Genomic DNA, 20,088 nt, shown 5'->3' on the forward strand with positions numbered 1-20,088 from the left:
AGGACGGTTGTTTTTGTTTTGTTTTGTTTGTAAGTCAATTGCAGACGATTTTACTTTCGTTAATTTCCGTAATATTTAATTAAAATTAAATCTTGATAAATATTTTACTAACGCATTCGTAAAGGTTTTACATATTTATGAAAAGTACCTTACGGTTGATATTTATTGAAAATAACTTTGTTTTCTTAAAATGTAAATTCTTTTCTTGCAAAAATTAAATTCCGTTTTTACTCGGGACCCACTACACGTGCCTTTGTTGGACATAACGAACGGAGAAGACGGTGAAAAAATAAAAATGGGTGAAGCTGCCGAATTGACTGAAATGTTTTCTTCATTTCAACAATATTTTGATTCGGAACGAGAAATACGTGATGTAAAAAAACAGTACTGTTTTTTTCTTTCTTCCTTTCTTTTTCTTAGAATGTTTCCGAAATTTCGTAAGGAAAAAAAAAAGAAAAAGAAAACCCATTTTGTGTTTTGTATGTTACAACTAGTGTGGCCTGATTGGTAATAATAATATATTCAACAAATTTTTTTAAGTTTAATATACTTAGATTTGTGCATTTAATTTTTTTTTTTTTTTATTAAATATATCATACTATTTAACGTAAGTTTTTCTAACTCACTATTAAAATTTAAATCCCTTTCTTCCCCGTTACATATTATCTAAATTCTAATACGTTAATTTTATTGCACTTTTGGTCTACCATACTTTCGTGCCGGTTTTTCAAATTTGAAAGTTATTTCGCTTTGTTTATATAAAGTATATATTTTTATATTTACGGGAGTTGCTCTTAAACTAGTTTACTGATCATTAAGACTCCTTAAGAAGCTGCTCGGATTTCCATATATATATGGAAATCCGAGCAGCTTCTTAAGGAGTCTTAATGTAGGCTATATTTAATTCAAATTTACACAAGGAGGATTTTTCGAAATTTTAGGTGCTTGTCGACAGATCAATTTTTTTTAACTATGTCTTAAATTAAAAAACAACAACAATATTACGTACTTACTTATCATGTCGAAAATAGTAATATATTAAAAAATTACGAAAATTCAACTGCTATTGTGTTTTTAGTAAAATAAATAAATAATAAAGTCTATCGCTATAGACAACAAATATTGCAGCCATAACAATCTAAAACGGGCGCTTCTGCAGAATTGGGACGAGATTTTGTAGTCGATAAATGGAGTTTTCAGATTAAAAAAAAACTGGTTTCAACTGATTATTTTTTATTTTTTATTTTTTGTCAATTCTAATTAGTTACAATGGTAGCTTCCAAATTATGCAGTCGAAATTACCTGAATATTACTGAATTATATATATTTAAAAAAAAAAAAAAAAAAAAAGAAACTTTAAACGTGTTAGCAAGTGAAAACTTTTGGCCATTTAGTTTAAAGGTGCTAGTGCACTTACTGATCCGCGCTATTTTTTTAAAATCGTATTTCCAAGTTTAATTAAAGTTTTATGATATGTTTTTATTCACTTATAAGTTTAAAGTATAGAATAGGTGCAAAACACCCTCCCCTCCCTATTTTAAGAATGGCTTTTTAAATAATAACGTTATTATTTCAGCACTGACCAGTAAGTGCACTCACTAGTACCAGTTTAAATCAAAACAGAAAATTACTCTCCTTTTGAACTCTCCTGTGTCTTCCGATCGTTTTCATAAAATTCTATTTTTTATTTTCTTATCAATTTTCGTAATTTTTGGATATAATCATTTAAAAAATACAAGGAATACGTAGATACCATTATTTTCATGTGAAATTCAGTATTACGATTACCGAATTTTTGTCCCAATAGTGTAGAAGTGCCCTAAAATATTCTTTGCAGAGTCATGTCCCTTGTGTGTAGCCTCCTACTGCCTACTCCAGAGGTCGGCAACCTTTTGGAGAGTGAGGGCCAAACAGCTATGTAGAGTCATGGAGTAGGCCCAAGCAGAGCTGCAGCTGCACTGCAGTGTCATGGAAGAGAACCAAACCATATTAAATATGTAAATAAATTTTGGGTGTGTTTAAAGAAAGCAAGAATTCAATATAAGATAATTGTATTTATACAATACCACTTGTTTTGCTACAGGATTAACAATAAAAAAAAAAAAAACAGTACAAACACATTTATGCAAAAAAAAAAAAAAATCCTTATTTCACTGCATGAATGAGAAAATACTGTCACAATCAACAAAAAAGCAAATTTCTTGCTACAAACGCAATACACTTAGAAACGGTAAATGCTTTTAATGCGAAACTTGTTTTTGTTTATTGTGTGATAACTTCTCAACATCAGGTAAAATATTTGTCAATAACAGGAGCAGTCTATATCATCCAGGTAGTCGTCACGCAATCTTTGTTCTTAAATGACTTTTAGTTTGGAAAAAAGTTGTTCACCAGCATATGTACTTCCAAATAATGACATCATCAGTTTCGTATTAGCTTTGATGTTTTTATATTTTCCGCTTGGCAATATATATTTCTTGTAGAACGCAGCAGTGGATTCAAAATGAAATTTCGATTTCAAAGATTCGTCACACTGTAAGTCATTAACTCCAACTGATATTCTTCTGTCACTTGCTGTTTCATAAGGAATTCCAAATAGCTCAAACAGAATTCTATACTTCCGGAAATCAACAAAACATGAGGAAAACTCCCTTCTCCGATCCCTAATAGAGCTTTGTAGTCTAAAATGTAATGAAAAAAAATTAGTTCAAACCAATGGCGAGGAGCGAACCCAAAACCTTTTGGTTGCGATTGGGAGTCTGCCAGTGGGCTACACCTATCCTGCCCACAGCAATGGTTAGGTTTCGCCTGACAATCATAGAAAACGGGCCAATAGGTATGGCTATGGTATAGCTGGAAATGTCTTCTCAATTATTAAATCATTTCTCTCTGATAGGTTCATAACAGTAGTAGTTGATGGGCAGAAATCAGAAGCTCACAGTATTAATGCTGGAGTCCGTCAGGGGTCCATCCTGGGCCCAACTCTTTTCCTGATCTACATTAATGATCTTCCAAATCACATCCTTACATCATTCGTAGACATTTGTGCTGATGACACTACCATCTATGGTAGCACATCTAAGACCATAAACGACCAAGTTCTCTCCGATTCTCTCTCCTCTGATCTTGAGCACATAGTACAATGGGGAAAGGAGTGGCTGCTTACTTTTAATGCATCTAAAATCAAGCTTCTATCTTTACATCATCAACATTCTGATCCCCATCTGGCATCAATTGAAATGAATAGCTCGTCTTGGGGAGGCCTCATGTTTTGACAAGCTTCTGGGCTTGACCTTTACTCCTGATCTTAAATGGAACACGTACATCAAATCTGTTGCCAAGGCCACTGGAAAAATGGTGGGATCCTTCTATCGATCCAGTAAATATCTCATTGCTGATGCAATTCTCTATCTATATAAGAGCCAGATACGTGCAATGGTGGAGTACTGTTGCCACATCTGGGCAGGAGCTGCTAGAAAGGACTTGTCCTGCCTTGATAGAGTTCAAAATAGACTTTGTAGCCTCGTAGGAGATGTCCTTTTCTTTTCCCTGCAACCTCTATCTCACAGAAGAGATGTTGCGAGTTTGTCTCTGCTTTATTGTTATTTTCATGGCAAATGCTCGACTCAGCTTCAATCTATGGTCCCCCCTCGCCAAACTTTCACAAGAAATTCTCGTCTAGCTGAAAACACTATCAATAATTCCCCCCACTCTTTATCTGTGCCTAAACCTAAACATAGATTCCATGAACAAAGTTTCTTTCTTAGAACTGCACGCTGTGGAATTGTCTTCCGTTTTTCTGCTTTCCAGCTGACTACAACATGGTTGTTTGTCTTCAAGTCCAACATAAACAAGTTCTTGATGAGCCGTTCCACTTAAGTTAACAAATTTACCGAATTTCCATTACTAATGATTACTATATTGTCCAATTGACTACTGTACACTCTTAACCCTTATCCTCGAGTGGTCTCTGGGTTATGCCTATGTTAAAAAAAAAAACAAATAGAAAAAAAGGTCATTTGGTGTCAGTTGAGGAGGATTGCTCTGATCGCATGTTGCTGCGTTCGTGTTCAGGATCGTGTTCTAACAATTTGATGGTGTTGCTTAGGATCGTGTTCTGTCAATTTGACAATGTCTCTTTGGCAGACATGAGTTCTGTCGAATGTGCATTGGATTTTCATAATACCAATGTATTTAACCACAAGCTCACAAACATGTCTGGTATTATATGTCCTTGTGATTTTGGCAACTTGGGAAATGAGAGTAGTTTTTTTTTTTTTTTGAAGCTGTGATTTTCACAGTTAATGCTTTATCTCAAAAGTAGTAATTTGATCAAACATCTCAAATACAACCTTTTTCTTTCCTTTAAGCTCAAGATTCAGAGTGTTCATCTGGGTCATGTTGTCCACTAAAAAAAATTAACTTGACAACCTATTGTGGATCTTGAAAGTGAGAATTATCTTGTTCTTTGCTCTCTAAAAACATGGAAATCTCTTCTCTTAATCCATATACTAGTTCTAGCATTTTTCTATGAGTAAGCCATTGAACATTTGAAAAATGTGTAATATTAACTGTGACCTCTTGGGTTATTTGACGAATAGTCACATATCAATCTTCCAAAATGGCAGATTTAACTTGACTGACAGATGCCTCATCAATGGCAGAAGGAGGAGATAGGGGCGACTACGTCTTAGTTTTTACAAATTTCTGGCCATGTTTGAATTCATAAATTTTATAATGTCATATGATTAGGCATCATTACCATACGTTTCTTTCATTTCATCAAAAGTTTTCTGTGGTGTGCATCCTTTCACATACAAAACTGGATCACTGTGTAACACTCAACAGGTTCAATTTCACATCTGACTCAGTTCAAATACTTGTAAATCAGAAACCACAGTTATTTCAAAGCTGTAATTTAACACATAATCCATAGAGATATAAATCATTACAGATGCAAAATTTCAGCTAGATCAGACAAATGAAAGTGAGTCAAAGGCACAACTTATTGAATACCCCTTGTAGATAGGGAATTTCAATCTAATGAGTTTGATATAAATAATGTGAACTTTTTTTTATTAGTTATCAAGTGATAACTTTTGCTTTTTTCACACCACATATAAGTGGATGTAAATTAACTCGTCTTGAAATCATCTTTTGTTCATGGTTTTGTGATATTTCTGACTTGGCAAAATATAATCCTCACGCATACTGGCAACTGCATTTTCAAGAATTTCTGTCATTGGTCTGAAACAAAATATGTTACAATTGTATTATACAAGAGACGTTCTAAAAGTAATGTCTCCTATTTTTTATTCTGCCCGGATGGATCAGAGAGTATTACAAATTGCATTGTCGCAATGGCTGAACTGATGCATTCATGTCCTAAAAGTTTCATCTCTCTGTTGCAGATATTGACAATGGGAGATTCTTAGAGGCAACACCTGTCATTGAGCTGCATCAAAAGCAGAGATGTGTCACTGAATTCCTGCTTGGTTGGTTGTTTTGTTTTACGGCATATCAACCCTTTTCAGGTTATTTAATGCCGAATCTGGTGATTTTGAAGAACGATTTTTTAATATAGTATATTTGTTTTTTAAGTCGTATTCTATTTAACCCATAGTTGGGGCCCTAACAGGTGCTACCACTCCGGGTCAGAGTGGACCTGTGAGCAATGGCAATTAAAGGTTGGCTCCACACTCCCTAAGGCCTGCAAGCTGGGGCCCTCACCATCAGATATAGTTTAAGGTCATATCCAGGACCCTGAATTCCTGGTAAAAATGCATTGAGAATGTTTATGACTATGAAGAAAAAGTTAAACGCTGTAGTGCAAAAGATTGCTCGTTTTAATAATACCACGCCCGTCTTCATAGTTCCTTGACTTTTTGAATTAAAAAAAATAGGAGGCTCTACCTTTAGAACAACCCTTGTATAACAAAATGCACTTTGGATACCCATGCATGGCCATCATTCATCACTAGCAAAAGTGCGTTAAGAATGGTGGTTACTATGTAGAAAAATAAATTCTGAGGCACAAAAGATCATTTACTCCCGTCTTCATACCTCTTCAACTTTTTGTGTAAAAGGAACAAAATAGGAGGTTTTTCTTTTGGAAAAACCCTTGTATATCTGTTACAGCCTCTTTTTAGAGGTTAAACAAATTAAGGTTGATTCGTTTAAAGTGAAAAATACAAGTTGGCATAGGATTATCATATACATAATGTCAATTTCCATAGTGTATAATTAAAAATTTGGTTTTCAAACAATTGAAAAATCCTTACAAATGCATCATGTCAGCTTGTAAATTATAATTATAATGGAAGCGGTAATTAATAGATCAAACCAGTCTAAACCTTGAAGAAAACCCCATTATTCATTTATTTATTGCGGACTATTATCCTCATCTTTTAGTTGTTGTTCCAGGATGTTTCGGCCAACTATTCCTCTGGCCTCCGTCAGGTGGTTACTGTGATGGGATAGGAACTCTGAATCTCCTAACGGCATCCTCAGCAATTACTGCCTTCCATAGTTTTTGTTGTCTCACCACATTTTGGCCAACTAAACCTCTGGCCGGTTTGGGTAATATTGAAACCGCTATGTTCAGACAATGCTCACCTGGAACTGTAGAGATTCAGTGCCTATGGCACAGTCAATAGAGACGTTGAATCTCTAACCACCTGACGAAGGCCAGAGGAATAGTTGGCCGAACCGTCGTGAGACAGCAACTAAAAGATGAGGATAATAGTCCCCAATAAATAAATGAATAAATAAGACTCATCTCAATAAATAAATGAATAAATAAGACTCATCTCAATAAATAAATGAATAAATAAGACTCATCTCAATAAATAAATGAATAAATAAGACTCATCTCAATAAATAAATGAATAAATAAGACTCATCTCAATAAATAAATGAATAAATAAGACTCATCTCAATAAATAAATGAATAAATAATACTCATCTCAATAAATAAATGAATAAATAAGACTCATCTCAATAAATAAATGAATAAATAAGACTCATCTTAATAAATAAATGAATAAATAATGCTAATCTCAATAAATAAATGAATAAATAATGCTAATCTCAATGAATAAATAAAACTCATCTCAATAAATAAATGAATAAATAATACTCATCTCAATAAATAAATGAATAAATAAGACTCATCTCAATAAATAAAGTAATAAATAAGACTCATCTCAATAAATAAATAAATGAATAAATAATACTCATCTCAATAAATAAATGAATAAATAAGACTCATCTCAATAAATAAATAAATGAATAAATAACTCATCTCAATAAATAAATAAATGAATAAATAACTCATCTCAATAAATAAATAAATGAATAAATAAGACTCATCTCAATAAATAAATGAATAAATAAGACTCATCTCAATAAATAAATAAATAAATAAGATTCATCTCAATAAATAAGTGAATAAATAAGACTCCTCTCGATAATGAATTCTAATTAATTGAATAAAACCCCATTATTCCTTGAATAAACATGCACAAATGACACGTAAGCCCAACTTAGGCTGTTCGTATAAGATTCATTTTAGCAACTAACATGTTATTTCATTAAGCTCAAGTCCAGAATTCTCCTTACCAAAAATAAAGACAGATTTTTATGATGTATGTATCTGTGATGGAAAAGAAAATATAATCTCTCAAAAATCACATAGTAGTTTTATTTTTATGAGGAGAATCAGTTTTAAATGAATTTAAGTTTTTCCAATAACCATCCCCATCTCCCATCTTAAGAATTGCTTTCTAAAATCTTTGTTTACAGTTATCTTCCTTGTTTCTTCAGCCTGTTTTCAAGATGGTTTAGTGATAGTAGTTGCAGTTTAGCCATGACATTTTATTTTCTTATCTATATATATAAAGGGCAAAATGTGCGTATGTGTTTGTATGTCTTGCAAAAACTTTCGACATAGGCAACGGATCCTCACAAGATCGGTATCATTTTGAAGCTCGGTCCTTGGGACGACAAATATTGAAAAATTGGCCCAAAACATTAATTCCTTCACCCTAAACTGGACAGTTTTGTACAATGAGGGGTTGCTTTTTTCACTGACATTTTAACAAATCATTGTCGGATAGATTCACTTAATTTCAACGCTCTTAACTCCTGGTCGCATGATGGAGACATCGACTAAGATGTCACTTTTTTTTTTTTCTTCCTTTGTGTTACGGGTTCGAGCCTGCCTGTTTACTACCATTTTTTTTTCTATAACATCTCTACCTACTGTTGTTTCGATCCCCCTCCCTACCACTTTTATTTCTTTGGGGGGAGGGTCCTTACTACACCACCTACACACACCCAGGCAATGCCGGGCAGCCCCACTAGTTAAAGATAAAACTACTTGATCAATTTACATCATTTTTGGTTAACAATATTTTCTTTTTATCATGCATATGCACAGAGTTTTTCTTTCTTTTTATATTTTTTTTTATTCATGATGAGAATTCTGGATAAGCACCTTTTATAAAATATTTATCGATTGACACCTGGTTATTTTGCTTTAGAATGGGAATCTCTTTATATGCACAAAGGTACACAATGTTCGTTCATAGGCTTCAAATAATTAAAAAATTTGTACAAATGTATCATGTTATCTTGTGACAAATGGAAATTAATTCTAATGGAAATAATTATCAGATCAAACCAAACTGCAACCATTGGACAAACTCTTATTAATTCCTCTAACAAACGTGCAAAAATAACACTGAAACAAAACTTTGTATAAAATTCATTTCAAAAGCTAATGAAAGATTTTTTAGACTGCAGTCAGACCTTTCAAAATTTCAAGTGATTGTGAAGCTTTTAAACAGGTTTTCCAAACCAAAGTTTTTAAAAATTTTCTTTGTTTTGTTGCAATGACAATAGCCATAACATTATTAGCAGGTATCCAAAACTAAAATTTTATTTTCATTATATTTAAACAGAGAGAGATATCGTAATTCGCATCTCAAAAGCATGGACTGCATTGGATGGGCTACATTCAGTCTGGACTTCGAGACTGGCTGATAAACTGAAAAGGCAGTTCTTCAGGGCGGTGGTAGAGTCTGTCCTTGTTTACGGTGCTACAACCTGGACACTCACCAAAAGATTGGAAAGAAAACTAGACAGCACATACACCCGTATGCTAAGAACAATATTAAATATATCTTGGCAAAATCATCCCACGAAGCAACAACTTTATAGCAATCTACCTGCCATATCTAATACCATCAGAGAAAGACGCCTACGATTTGCCGGTCATTGTCTGAGGAGCAAGGATGAATTGGTGAGTGATGTATTGCTATGGACTCCACGACACAGACGCGCAAGCGGAGGACGACCTAGATCCACATACATCCAACAAATAGCACACGACACCAACTGTGAACCTGAAGATCTGAGGCAACTGATGGAAGACAGGAAACTCTGGAGAGGAAGAGTCACATTTGTATGGGCAAGGAGCCCGTCATGATGATGATGATGATGATATTTAAAAAATTTTAATGTGGACATTGATCTTTATAAAACATAAACACTAGTACCAAATTTATTTTGGTAGCTCAGTTAGCCATTGAATTTATTGTACATTAAAAAATACGTAAGCTTGTATGGTATTGGTCCATGAACTAATTTTCACAGTATATGCGGCTTTAAACAAGTAAAAAGTCCTCACAAATGTATCATGTCAACTTGTGGTAAACAGAAATTAATCATAATAATTATTAGATCAAATCAACCTGCAGCCAATGAACAAAATCTTATTCTTCTAACAAACGGGCAAAAATAACACTGAAACACAACTTTGTTCATATAAAATTTATTTCAAAAGCTAAAACTTTGTTAAACTCTCTTAATAATTTATAACACATTAAAGATCAAGATAGATTTTTTTTCTTCATTAAAAATAATTCAGATTTGTCTCATGTAATAACGGATGAAAAAACAATTTGCTAATAAATAAAAAAAATTCTTTAAGATTTTCTCAATTAAAAGTTTTGAACTTGAATGTCTTTTTTTGTGAAAAACAATTTAAAATGCTATATCAAGTGCACCATATTAATTAGTGACCTTTTCTGTATATTTACATAGGGACACACAATGTTGTGCGCGCCAAATTTGAAAAACACCAACATTTTCTTTTATTTAAAAAAATTGCATCCCTAAAAAAAACAAAAATAGTAACATAACTAGCATAAAAACAAAACTACTAATGACGGGAGAAATAGAATTGTATATTTATTAGTGTTTGGGTGATTCATTTTTGCAGTGTACGCAGGCTTCAAACAAGCGAAAAAATCCTCACTAATGTATCATGTCATAATGGACGCAATAATTATTTGATCAAACCAACCTAGACGTTGGATAACCCTCCAAAAAACAAAATAAATGATGTACATATGGTACATGTGTGCTTGCAGATTTTTGTTATCTACGTCGATCATGTGGCCTATTGGTCTAGAAACCAATTTGCAGTGTAACTAAAAATTGCAGGCTTCAAACAAATGAAAAGTCCTTACAAATATAATGTTGTCTTCAGGTAAATATAAAATTAATCATAATGGATGCAATAATTATTAGATCAAACCAGCCTAAACATTGGGCACAACCTCATCATCCAAAAAATAGACAAAAATGATGTACATATCGTATATGTATATTTGCAGAAGTTGTCGAATTGCCAAAAATATCCTTGAACTCCGCATCTTTACTAAGTGTTAACTCCTGAATCCTTTCCTGTAAGTGGATTATAACCACAAGATGTAGAAGTTAGAGATGAGTTTTCTTTCTCTTAGATGAGTTGTTTTCTCAGACCAATGAAACCATTTACCAAAAATACTGATGCCAAGTAAACCCCTTTCACCTCTTCTCTTATTGGTAGTAGGGTCATCCAATTTTTACACTAATTTTACCAAAATCTGAAAAATAATCACAACTACTTGCATGTTTTTGATACCTGCGAGGATGGTATCATGATGAATGAACATATACTACACTGCACTCTTCCTTTCCAAAGGAGAAAGTTATGTGATATCATGATCACAGAATTGGGAGAATGGTTTCATGATAACGGTGGCAATAATACGCCTGAGTCGAACACGGACAGCTAGACTTTGGAATTCCCTTCCTGCTACCTGCTTCTTTGACTAATGACCAACATCTTGCTCATTTACCCTAAACATGGTCCCAAATAGTAGCCCCTTATGTCTAAGTGGTGATGTGTCTTGTTTGGGGTGAATATGATTAAAAAAAAAACACGCACATTGGTCTGAAATAGTAAACTGAATTGATCGTTAAAAGCTAGTGCGATAGAACATTAATAGAAGTAATTGCGTTTGAGGAGTTTCCCTTATTTTGTCCTTTAATCTTCATGAGTAATATTTATTACAAAAGAAAGATTGCTGCTTTCTGGGTTATATAATCTATCCATTTAACACTTATCATTTTTGATTTTGAAGTAGTAGTTTTTTGGTCCCCTGACAAAGGAGGCATTGGACCTAGTAATTCTGTCCCATTCGTCCTTTCATTTCTTTGCACTTTTCTCAATATCTACATCTTGGATTTTTAAAAAAGTTTTGCACAAACATTAGTCATGGTGAAAGTAAATTTTTGCCAGAACAGATTTTCCGGAATAACTCTGATTGCCCCCACTCCCTAGAGGGCATTATAAGAGTAAAATTGCCCCCAAATAGTTCATCAGTTCATTTGTTTGCACTTTTCTCAATAACCATGCCTTAGATTTTAAAAAAATTTAGCACAAACATTAGTCACGGTGAAAGTAAATTTTTCATTTGTGGAGGAGAACCTTGCATGCTTGGCTTGTTTTTTTGTTTTGTTTAGTTTTTAAGCTACTTACATCAAATGGCTTCATGCCTTGTCTGATTTCCATAAAAACAAAAGAAAAAAATACTTTAGCTTAAGACAAAAATATCAAATCTATAGGTAATATAGATGAAAAAAAAACAAAAAAAAAAAACAGATTTAACCCTGCAATGATCATGTGGATTTTCAGAAATGATTGATCATGTTGGATATTTGTAATACAAAAAAAGTGGGGCATTTGATCACCTCAGAAGGACAAATTGATGTGTATCTTGGAGGAAAATTGCAAGACAACTCTTTTGTAATTTGTGTGCTGCACTCTTAATGAGTCAGGAAATTACCTGGAAAGAGAGGGAGAAAAAATGGTAATATAAAAATATCAAGTATTTAAAATAAAATAGATTGGCGTGCTTGGACACCCCATGGGACAAATGCAGGGTTATTGGCTTTAAATTCCCATAATTAAATTTGGATCAATATTCTTATGTTATTAAAAAAATTGAAGTAAAATTTGTATTGTTCCAGTTTGTGTGATCTCTGTATTTGCTAGTAATATGATTACACCAAAATATGATCTATGATCGACCTCTTGTGTAGCATGTTTTGTGGATCGTATTTTATTTCTGGATTTTACTTTTCTTTTTTTCTCCAGAATATCCGAGAAGCTGTGAATGAATTGGAAAATACATCCAGGGAGATACTGACTTTGTTGCAGAGCATTCATCAGGTGGAAAATCTTAAACGAGGTGATCATTTTTTTTTTTTTTTTACTGTTTATTATCGCAATTAGTACTTGTGCAGTTTACTGTGCTTTTTTTTTTCTTTTTTAGAGGATTTTCAAGTTAAATTCAATTTTTATGGTATGTTTTGATGATTGAATTGTTAAGTGAAAGTATCGAATATATTTAATAATGCTCCTCCCTTCTCCCCATGTTAAGAATGGGTTTCTAAATAAAATTATGTGGTTTGAAATGCTACTAAAGCCAAGATAAGTTACTCCGATTTAAAAATTGGTACAAACCTGTTTTTGTGCAGCCTGTAGGGTCCAATGCAGTTAAAAAGAATGAAGAAAAATGAAAAAAAAAATGGCCGCTTTTTCTCTTTGTATACTTGTGATATTTTCTCCTAATATGCAAATGAGATGCTTCTGGTTTGAAATAAAAAGCCTGACTTTTCAGAGACAGTCGATTTGGAATGTAGATGTTTGACTAGCAAGTTTTGTCAGCAGTGTCGTGTTTTGGAATTGGGAGATTTTGACAGCAGAATGTCAAATTTTGGAGTAGTGTTGAATTTTAAGTGGTGAATTTGGCAGCAGTTTGTTGAATTTAACCTCAGAAATTATTATTTGAAACCGAAGCTTAGTTAACAATCCATCAGAGTAAGTGTTGAACAATTAAGATTTTATTGTTTTAATCACACGTTATTGTAGCATGGTCCACAAACTACAGAAGTACCTCGTAATTGATTATTGTAGAAAAACTTTTTTCAATGCCAGTATTAGATGTAATAAAAGAAAAGTTTCCTCTGGACATAAACATTAAATATTGTATGAATATTTCAAAATCATCACTACTTTGCACTAACAGGAAGAGATTTAGATTATGGGTAAATGATGTTCATTGTTGCAATATTCTTAAAAAACAAAACTTGTGAAAGGTAATTTTGATTGGCATGGTTGCATAGCAAAAAGAGAAAAAGAAAAATAATTCAATTTTTTTTTGTTTTTTTTATGGTGGTGGTGGTGGGGATAATTACATTTTTGTGGAATTCAAAACCATATGCTAGCACTGAAAACCTATTTGCTTTGGGTGTGTGTGTGGGTTTCATTTTCAAAAATGCTGTCAGGGCCATAGTTATCTCCCTTGTGGCGAAACTGATTTCCAGGTCAGAATTATGGCCTTTGGTGAAGGGGAAACCTCTAAATCTTGCGTTCCTATTTACTTGCCTCCCCATATGGGCAGTTAGACACAACACAAACTCGGTTTTTAATGTGAGAAAAATCCAGCTACCCAAAAACTAATTGTCTCGGTCTAGCAGGATTTCTTCTCCACTGACTGAGGACATAAAAAGTGAAGTGTAGCATCAGAACAGATACTACACTGTGATCTTGACCCGAATGTGATCGAAAATTAAGACCAGATCTTGTCCTAATTTACTTTCCAGATACAAATAAACAGAATAGTCTTTGGTTCAATACAGAATAGTCTTTGGTTCAATACAGAATAGTCTTTGGTTCAATACAGAATAGTCTTTGGTTCAATACAGAATAGTCTTTGGTTCAATACAGAATAGTCTTTGGTTCTCTTAACAAATTAGACACCATTAGGGGTGCATCGATTAATCAGTAATCGGTCGATTAATTATATTCTCTTTTCTATTAAATTTAAACCATTTCATTAATGCCAAGTGTTCATCATATAACTTTGACAGATTAACACAGTAACTGGCAATTTAATTTGACATTTGTAAAGTGTCTGGCTGCTATTATGGCTTTTTGTCTTTTTTTTTACTTTTTTAAATGAAATTACAAAATAAAATTTTCAGCTCTTTTTAAAAAAATTTTTTTTTATTACATTTTCACCTCAAACAAAGCACATTGCCACTTCAGTGTAGGGGGTTATTATCAGGGACATAAGCTACTGAGGTACTATGTAGGGAGTTGGGCAGTAAGATGTCAGTTCATGTTACACTTGAACTTCTGCATGTCAATACAGTTGGGGAAGCAGGGAGCCGGAAGTCTAGTGGTTCTGGGGATGAAACTACTGGAGTAGAAAACTCTCCTACATCTAGGGATCTCCACTGTGTAAGGGGGAGATTTAGCTGTTTGTCTGGTTTGTCGAGGGTATTTACGTCGTGGGGGGCAGTTCGTGCTTGCAGTTCATCAGAGCATTCACTATTAAAATACTTATAGAACAAGCAGAGGGATGCAACATTTCGTCGGTGGGACAGAGGCTGCAGCTTAGATGACAGTTCAGGACCTATCAGGTTGGCGACTCTCTTTTGAACCTTGTCTAGGAGTGAGAGACTAGTAGCAGATGCACCAGCCCAAATATGAAAACAATACTCCATACATGGGTGAATGGTGGCCTTATAGAGGTACATGATACTTTCGGGCGTTGGTAGTTTTCTAGCACAGTAGAGAGAACCTACCTTCTTCGCAGCGGTCCTGGCAATGCTCTCAATGTAATTGTTCCAACTCATGTTTCCTGTGAACATTAGGCCGAGGAGTTTAAAAGAAGTACTTTCAGATAATGAATCTTTGGCCATTGCTATTGGTGGTAGAGAAGGTTTCTTGTAATTATTGAAGGAAACAAGTTTAGTCTTGGCAGCATTGAATGTGACCATCCATTTTTGTCCCCATTTTACTACAGATTGGAGGTCATCCTCTATTGTTGCTGCCATTTCCTTAGATATGTGTTCATTTGTTTTCCCCTCGTGCCTATTATAGAGAGTGGTGTCATCGGCAAATCTACCCATCTCCAAAAAAATTTTATCAGGAAGGTCATTTATGAATATCAGAAATAATAAAGGTTCAAGTATAGACCCCTGAGGTACGCCCGCATTTATATCATATTGTTTAGATGTACGACCGTCAAGGACAACTTGGATTTTTCTCTTACTTAAGAAGGATTTAATTACATTATGTATTCTTCCAGTGATACTTAGTCTTGGCAGCATTGAATGTGACCATCCATTTTTGTCCCCATTCCACTACAGATTGGAGGTCATCCTCTAGTGTTTCTGCAATTTCCTTAGATATGTGTTCATTTATTTTCCTGTCGTGCTTGTTATAGAGGGTGGTGTCATCAGCATAGATACTCATCTCAGAGGCAATTTTGTCGGGGAGGTCATTTATGAATATTAGGAATAATAAAGATAAAGATCCAAGGATAGACCCCTGAGGCACTCCCGCATTTATATCATATTGTTTAGATGTATGACCGTCAAGGACAACCTGGATTTTTCTCTTATCTAAGAAGGATTTAATTATGTTAAGTATTTGTCCAGTGATACCGTATGATCTGATTTTCCTGAGAATACCTTTATGTCATACCCTGTCAAAAGCCTTAGATATATCTAGAGCTACTGCTCTACACTCCCCTGCTTTGTCCAGTGAATGGTATATACATTCAGAGATTACAGTTGGGATATCTGCTGTTGAACGGGCTTGCCTAAATCCATATTGTTGGTCGGTCAGAAGTTTAGCATCTGTAAGGTGATGGATTAGGGCTTGGTTAATTATGGACTCAAATATTTTGGCGAAAAGTGGGAGGATGGGAGGAGGCTAATGGGACGATGATTTAATAGGTCAGTTCTTTCATCATAATTCTTGAAAACTGGTACCACAGAAGCAGTTTCCCAGCAGTCCGTAAAGCAAGATTCTTTAAGGCATTTACTGTAAAGTTTGGAGAGAACTGGAGCTACTTCGGCGGAGCATTTTTTTAATAGCACAGCCAGGATGAGATCAGGTCCACATGCTTTTGAAGTGTCAAGGTTTTTTATGATAGCATGCACCTGAGATTGGGTGATATTTTTAGATCGTCTAGCGTGGCATCTGTCCGCAAAGGAAAGTCAAGCAGGAGGTGGTTAGCAAGGTCTAATGTGGAGTTGGAGGCAAACCGACTGGCAAGCATGTTGGCCTTCTCGGTTGCTGAGCAAACAACCTCATGATTGTTGGTTAGTGAGGGAATTGTTGATTGCCCATTATTTACTACACTGTTGTAGATTTTCCAGAAATCACGGGTTCCTAATTTTTGTGCTTTGATACGTTTTTTGGTGGTTTCAGTAAATTCTCTCTTAGCTGTCGCTATTTCTTTCTTACAGTTACTTCTAGCTTCTATATACTTCTGTCTGTTTGAACTGGACTTATGTTGGTTAAATCTGCAGTACGCAATCTGCCTTCGTGCAATGGCAGTTGCACAAGTAGAAGTAAACCATTGGGGAGTGTGTGGCTTGCTATAAAGTTTTCGCATGGGAACATGTGCTTCAATTGCCGTTTTGAACCATTCAGTGGTCTCATTTGTGCACTGTTCAGCAGGAAGAGAAAAGATATTTCCCCATGGGGCATCTCTGATGAGATCCCTGATGGCTTCCCAGTCAGCCTTTTTGTAATATCTCGTTGTTTTGAGCAATGGCTCTTCAGTTTTGACTCTAAAGTTTAGGGTGATTTCGGCCATTATGACTGCATGATCAGCGTTTTCAAGTGGGCTGTGAGCATTCGTTATACAATTATCGGGGACTGTGGTCAGAAACAGATCTAGAAATGAAGCATGTTCTTGCTGGTTTGGAAAACAGGTTAGAAACGTAACCATCTGTGATAGGGAATGAGATATATGCGTTAAACAACTACATTGAAAAAAAATTAAACAAAGAACAAATTCCAATTCTTAAGTGAATAATTATAAGCTGAAGTTCTGCTTCCACGGGATCATGCTGCGGTGGTTACCTCTGCTCTGCACCTGCTGCTGTTCTACTTCCTCTTTTCTTGCTGCTCTACTTCCTCTGCTCTAATATTCTTATCAGTATTCAAAGTTGAATACTCTTACATTCTAACGTAGAAACATTAGAGTTTCTCCATTCTCAGGACACAACCTGTTCTTCATAGGTTCATGCACATTACCATCTGTACTAAAGAGTCTCTCACTCTCCATGAATGAAAGTCGTATGCTTAAATATTTAGAAACAGTGGTAAGGTTTCCTATGTCTTTTTCTATCACCGAAATTTCACCTCTTGCAAATAGTGGTAAAACTACAAAATGATAAAGTTCTTTTGTGCACTTATGAATAAGGGATTTACTCCTTTTGAGTGTACCTATTTACTATGCCTCCCCACGGGACAGAGTTAGACACTAGGGTCGTTTTTTAACGTGGAGAAAAGGTACAAAAATAAAAATTGTCTCAGTTGTGAAGGATTTCTCCTTCACCGAAAGAGAACAAGAAATAGAAGTGCCGCACCTGAAGAACAGATACTACACTTTGATCTTAGTGTAGATTGTGCTTCTTGTATTTCTATTGTATTCGCAATTGCAGTCTCCAGGTTTAACTCAGCCTCTACCTGCTTTAAGTTTTGATTTGTTACTGTATGCTTATTTGAAACTAATTCATCAAACAGGCTTGAAAAAGATACAGTTTTACTTTCACTTTGATCTTCTTCATTCTCTACAGAGCTGGAACAAGTGTATCCTGATGATTCTGCTTCATTATTATCAGTAGAAATTAGAAGATGTAGAAACCAATTCTTATGGTGTTTTCCATGTCATTCTTTTTTTTTTTAATTTAAATTTGAATCTTGGTTCTAGGAAAGTAGACATGCACAAATCTTTATCATTTAGATAGGATGAAAATCTTGTTTCAATTAATTCATTGAATTATTCAAGTGGTAAGAAGGATTCCACTAAAATTAGAAATATCAGAAATAGATTAGGCAGCTTTTGAAGAAATAACCTCAAAGCTAAACATCAATATGGTTGAAGTTCTCTGACTTGTTGACTAAGAAAAAAAATTTAGTATATTAGACTTGTTTCTTTGGTGATTTCTTCAAATGGACTCTGTAATTGGACAATTTTTTGAACAAGTCCCTATTGGTAAGTTGTTAAGGTAGGAATCTTATTATCAACAGCATACATTACAAGAGTTTTTTGTTGTTCTAAGGTCCCATACTAATTCCAGCTCCAGTCTCCCAAACAACAGAATCAAAACTAAAGACTTTTCCCTCTCCCATTGCAAAACTCATTCAAGTTCTGCAGGGCAGTAAAAAAAAAACGATAACAACTACTATAAAACAACCAAACCAAACACTACAAAATAGTGATTGAAGATACAAAGAACTTGAAGAATAAAAACCTTCTATAAATAATTGGATGCAACATGAATATTATTTCCAAAATAACTGAATTCAGCATCAAATATTCCGAAAAGGGTTAATATGCTGTAAAACAACCAAACCAGACTCTGCAATTACTTGACTGAAGTAAATCTTTTCTCCAAAATATAAACTACCTAATAAAAAAAAAACTTTTTTCAACCCCAATCCTTTAAAAAAATTCCTCCAAACTCACCTCAATATGCTGGAAAGTAAAGAATACCTATTCTATTAAGACAACCTCCTCCCACAAAAAAAAACACTTATTTGGCCTTAAATGACTATGCAGCTGTTGATAGGCCAATAAACTGAACAAACAAAAAAAAAGTCTCCTCTTGCTGTTATTTCAGATCATTTGAAACCATAACAACAAGTTTTAGTCTCCCCTCCATCAAGGCCAGAGGTTTTGATGAAATATATATATAGTAATCAGTAATCTATAATGATACGGTCCTGAATATGACCTAAAACTATATCCGATGGTGAGGCTCCACCTTGCGGGCCTTGGGGAGTTTGAAGCCACCCTTTAATTGCCATTGCTCCCAGGTCCCCTCTGACCCGGAGTGGTAGTACCTGTTAGGGTCCCAACTATGGGTTAAATAGAATCCAACTTAAAAAAGCAAATATACTCCATTAAAAAAATCGTTCCTCAAAATAATTAGATTCGGCATTAAATAACCTGAAAAAGGTTGATATGTCGTAAAACAAAAACAACCAACCAACTATAATGATACATAGTAAGATTGTACATCTAAAAAAAACAAAACAATTTAAGATTCCTAAAATTCATAATAGAAGTGTTTGTAAGAAATTGTGGTGCAGTGGATGAAATACTTGATAAAATTCAGTTGTAAAGTTACATTCTTCTGGAGGTTGAAGGTTCAATCCTCACTGTAGGCAACACTCAAAAATTACAATTTCAAATTACTTAGGACTTCTATGATTGATGGAATGAGAGCATACTACCCCTGTGGATTAAATAAATATAATAATGAATAATAAATATAATAATGAATAATAGATATAATAATGAATAATAGATATAATAATGAATAATAAATATGATAATGAATAATAAATATAATAATGAATAATAAATATAATAATGAATAATAAATATGATAATGAATAATAAATATGATAATGAATAATAAATATGATAATGAATAATAAATATGATAATGAATAATAAATATGATAATGAATAATAAATATAATAATGAATAATAAATATAATAATGAATAATAAATATAATAATGAATAATAAATATAATAATGAATAATAAATATGATAATGAATAATAAATATGATAATGAATAATAAATATGATAATGAATAATAAATATAATAATGAATAATAAATATAATAATGAATAATAAATATGA

At 33.8% G+C, this 20,088-nt stretch overlaps 1 protein-coding gene across 1 annotated transcript in view; it reads left to right on the plus strand.

The window, feature by feature from the left end:
• Positions 1-214: 214 nt before the first annotated feature.
• The window catches only part of LOC145259920 (translin-like), a 29,998-nt gene continuing 10,124 nt past the window's right edge, over positions 215-20,088 (plus strand). Inside the window, exons 1-2 of the mRNA XM_080117877.1 lie at positions 215-373; positions 12,491-12,584. Of these exons, the coding sequence (XP_079974003.1) occupies positions 296-373; positions 12,491-12,584 (172 nt within the window). The 5' untranslated portion in view covers positions 215-295. The remainder of the gene's footprint in view (positions 374-12,490; positions 12,585-20,088) is intronic.

This window comes from Euprymna scolopes, chromosome 35, assembly GCF_053919585.1.
Source record: "Euprymna scolopes isolate OS-2025 chromosome 35, ASM5391958v1, whole genome shotgun sequence".
NCBI lineage: Eukaryota > Metazoa > Mollusca > Cephalopoda > Sepiida > Sepiolidae > Euprymna > Euprymna scolopes.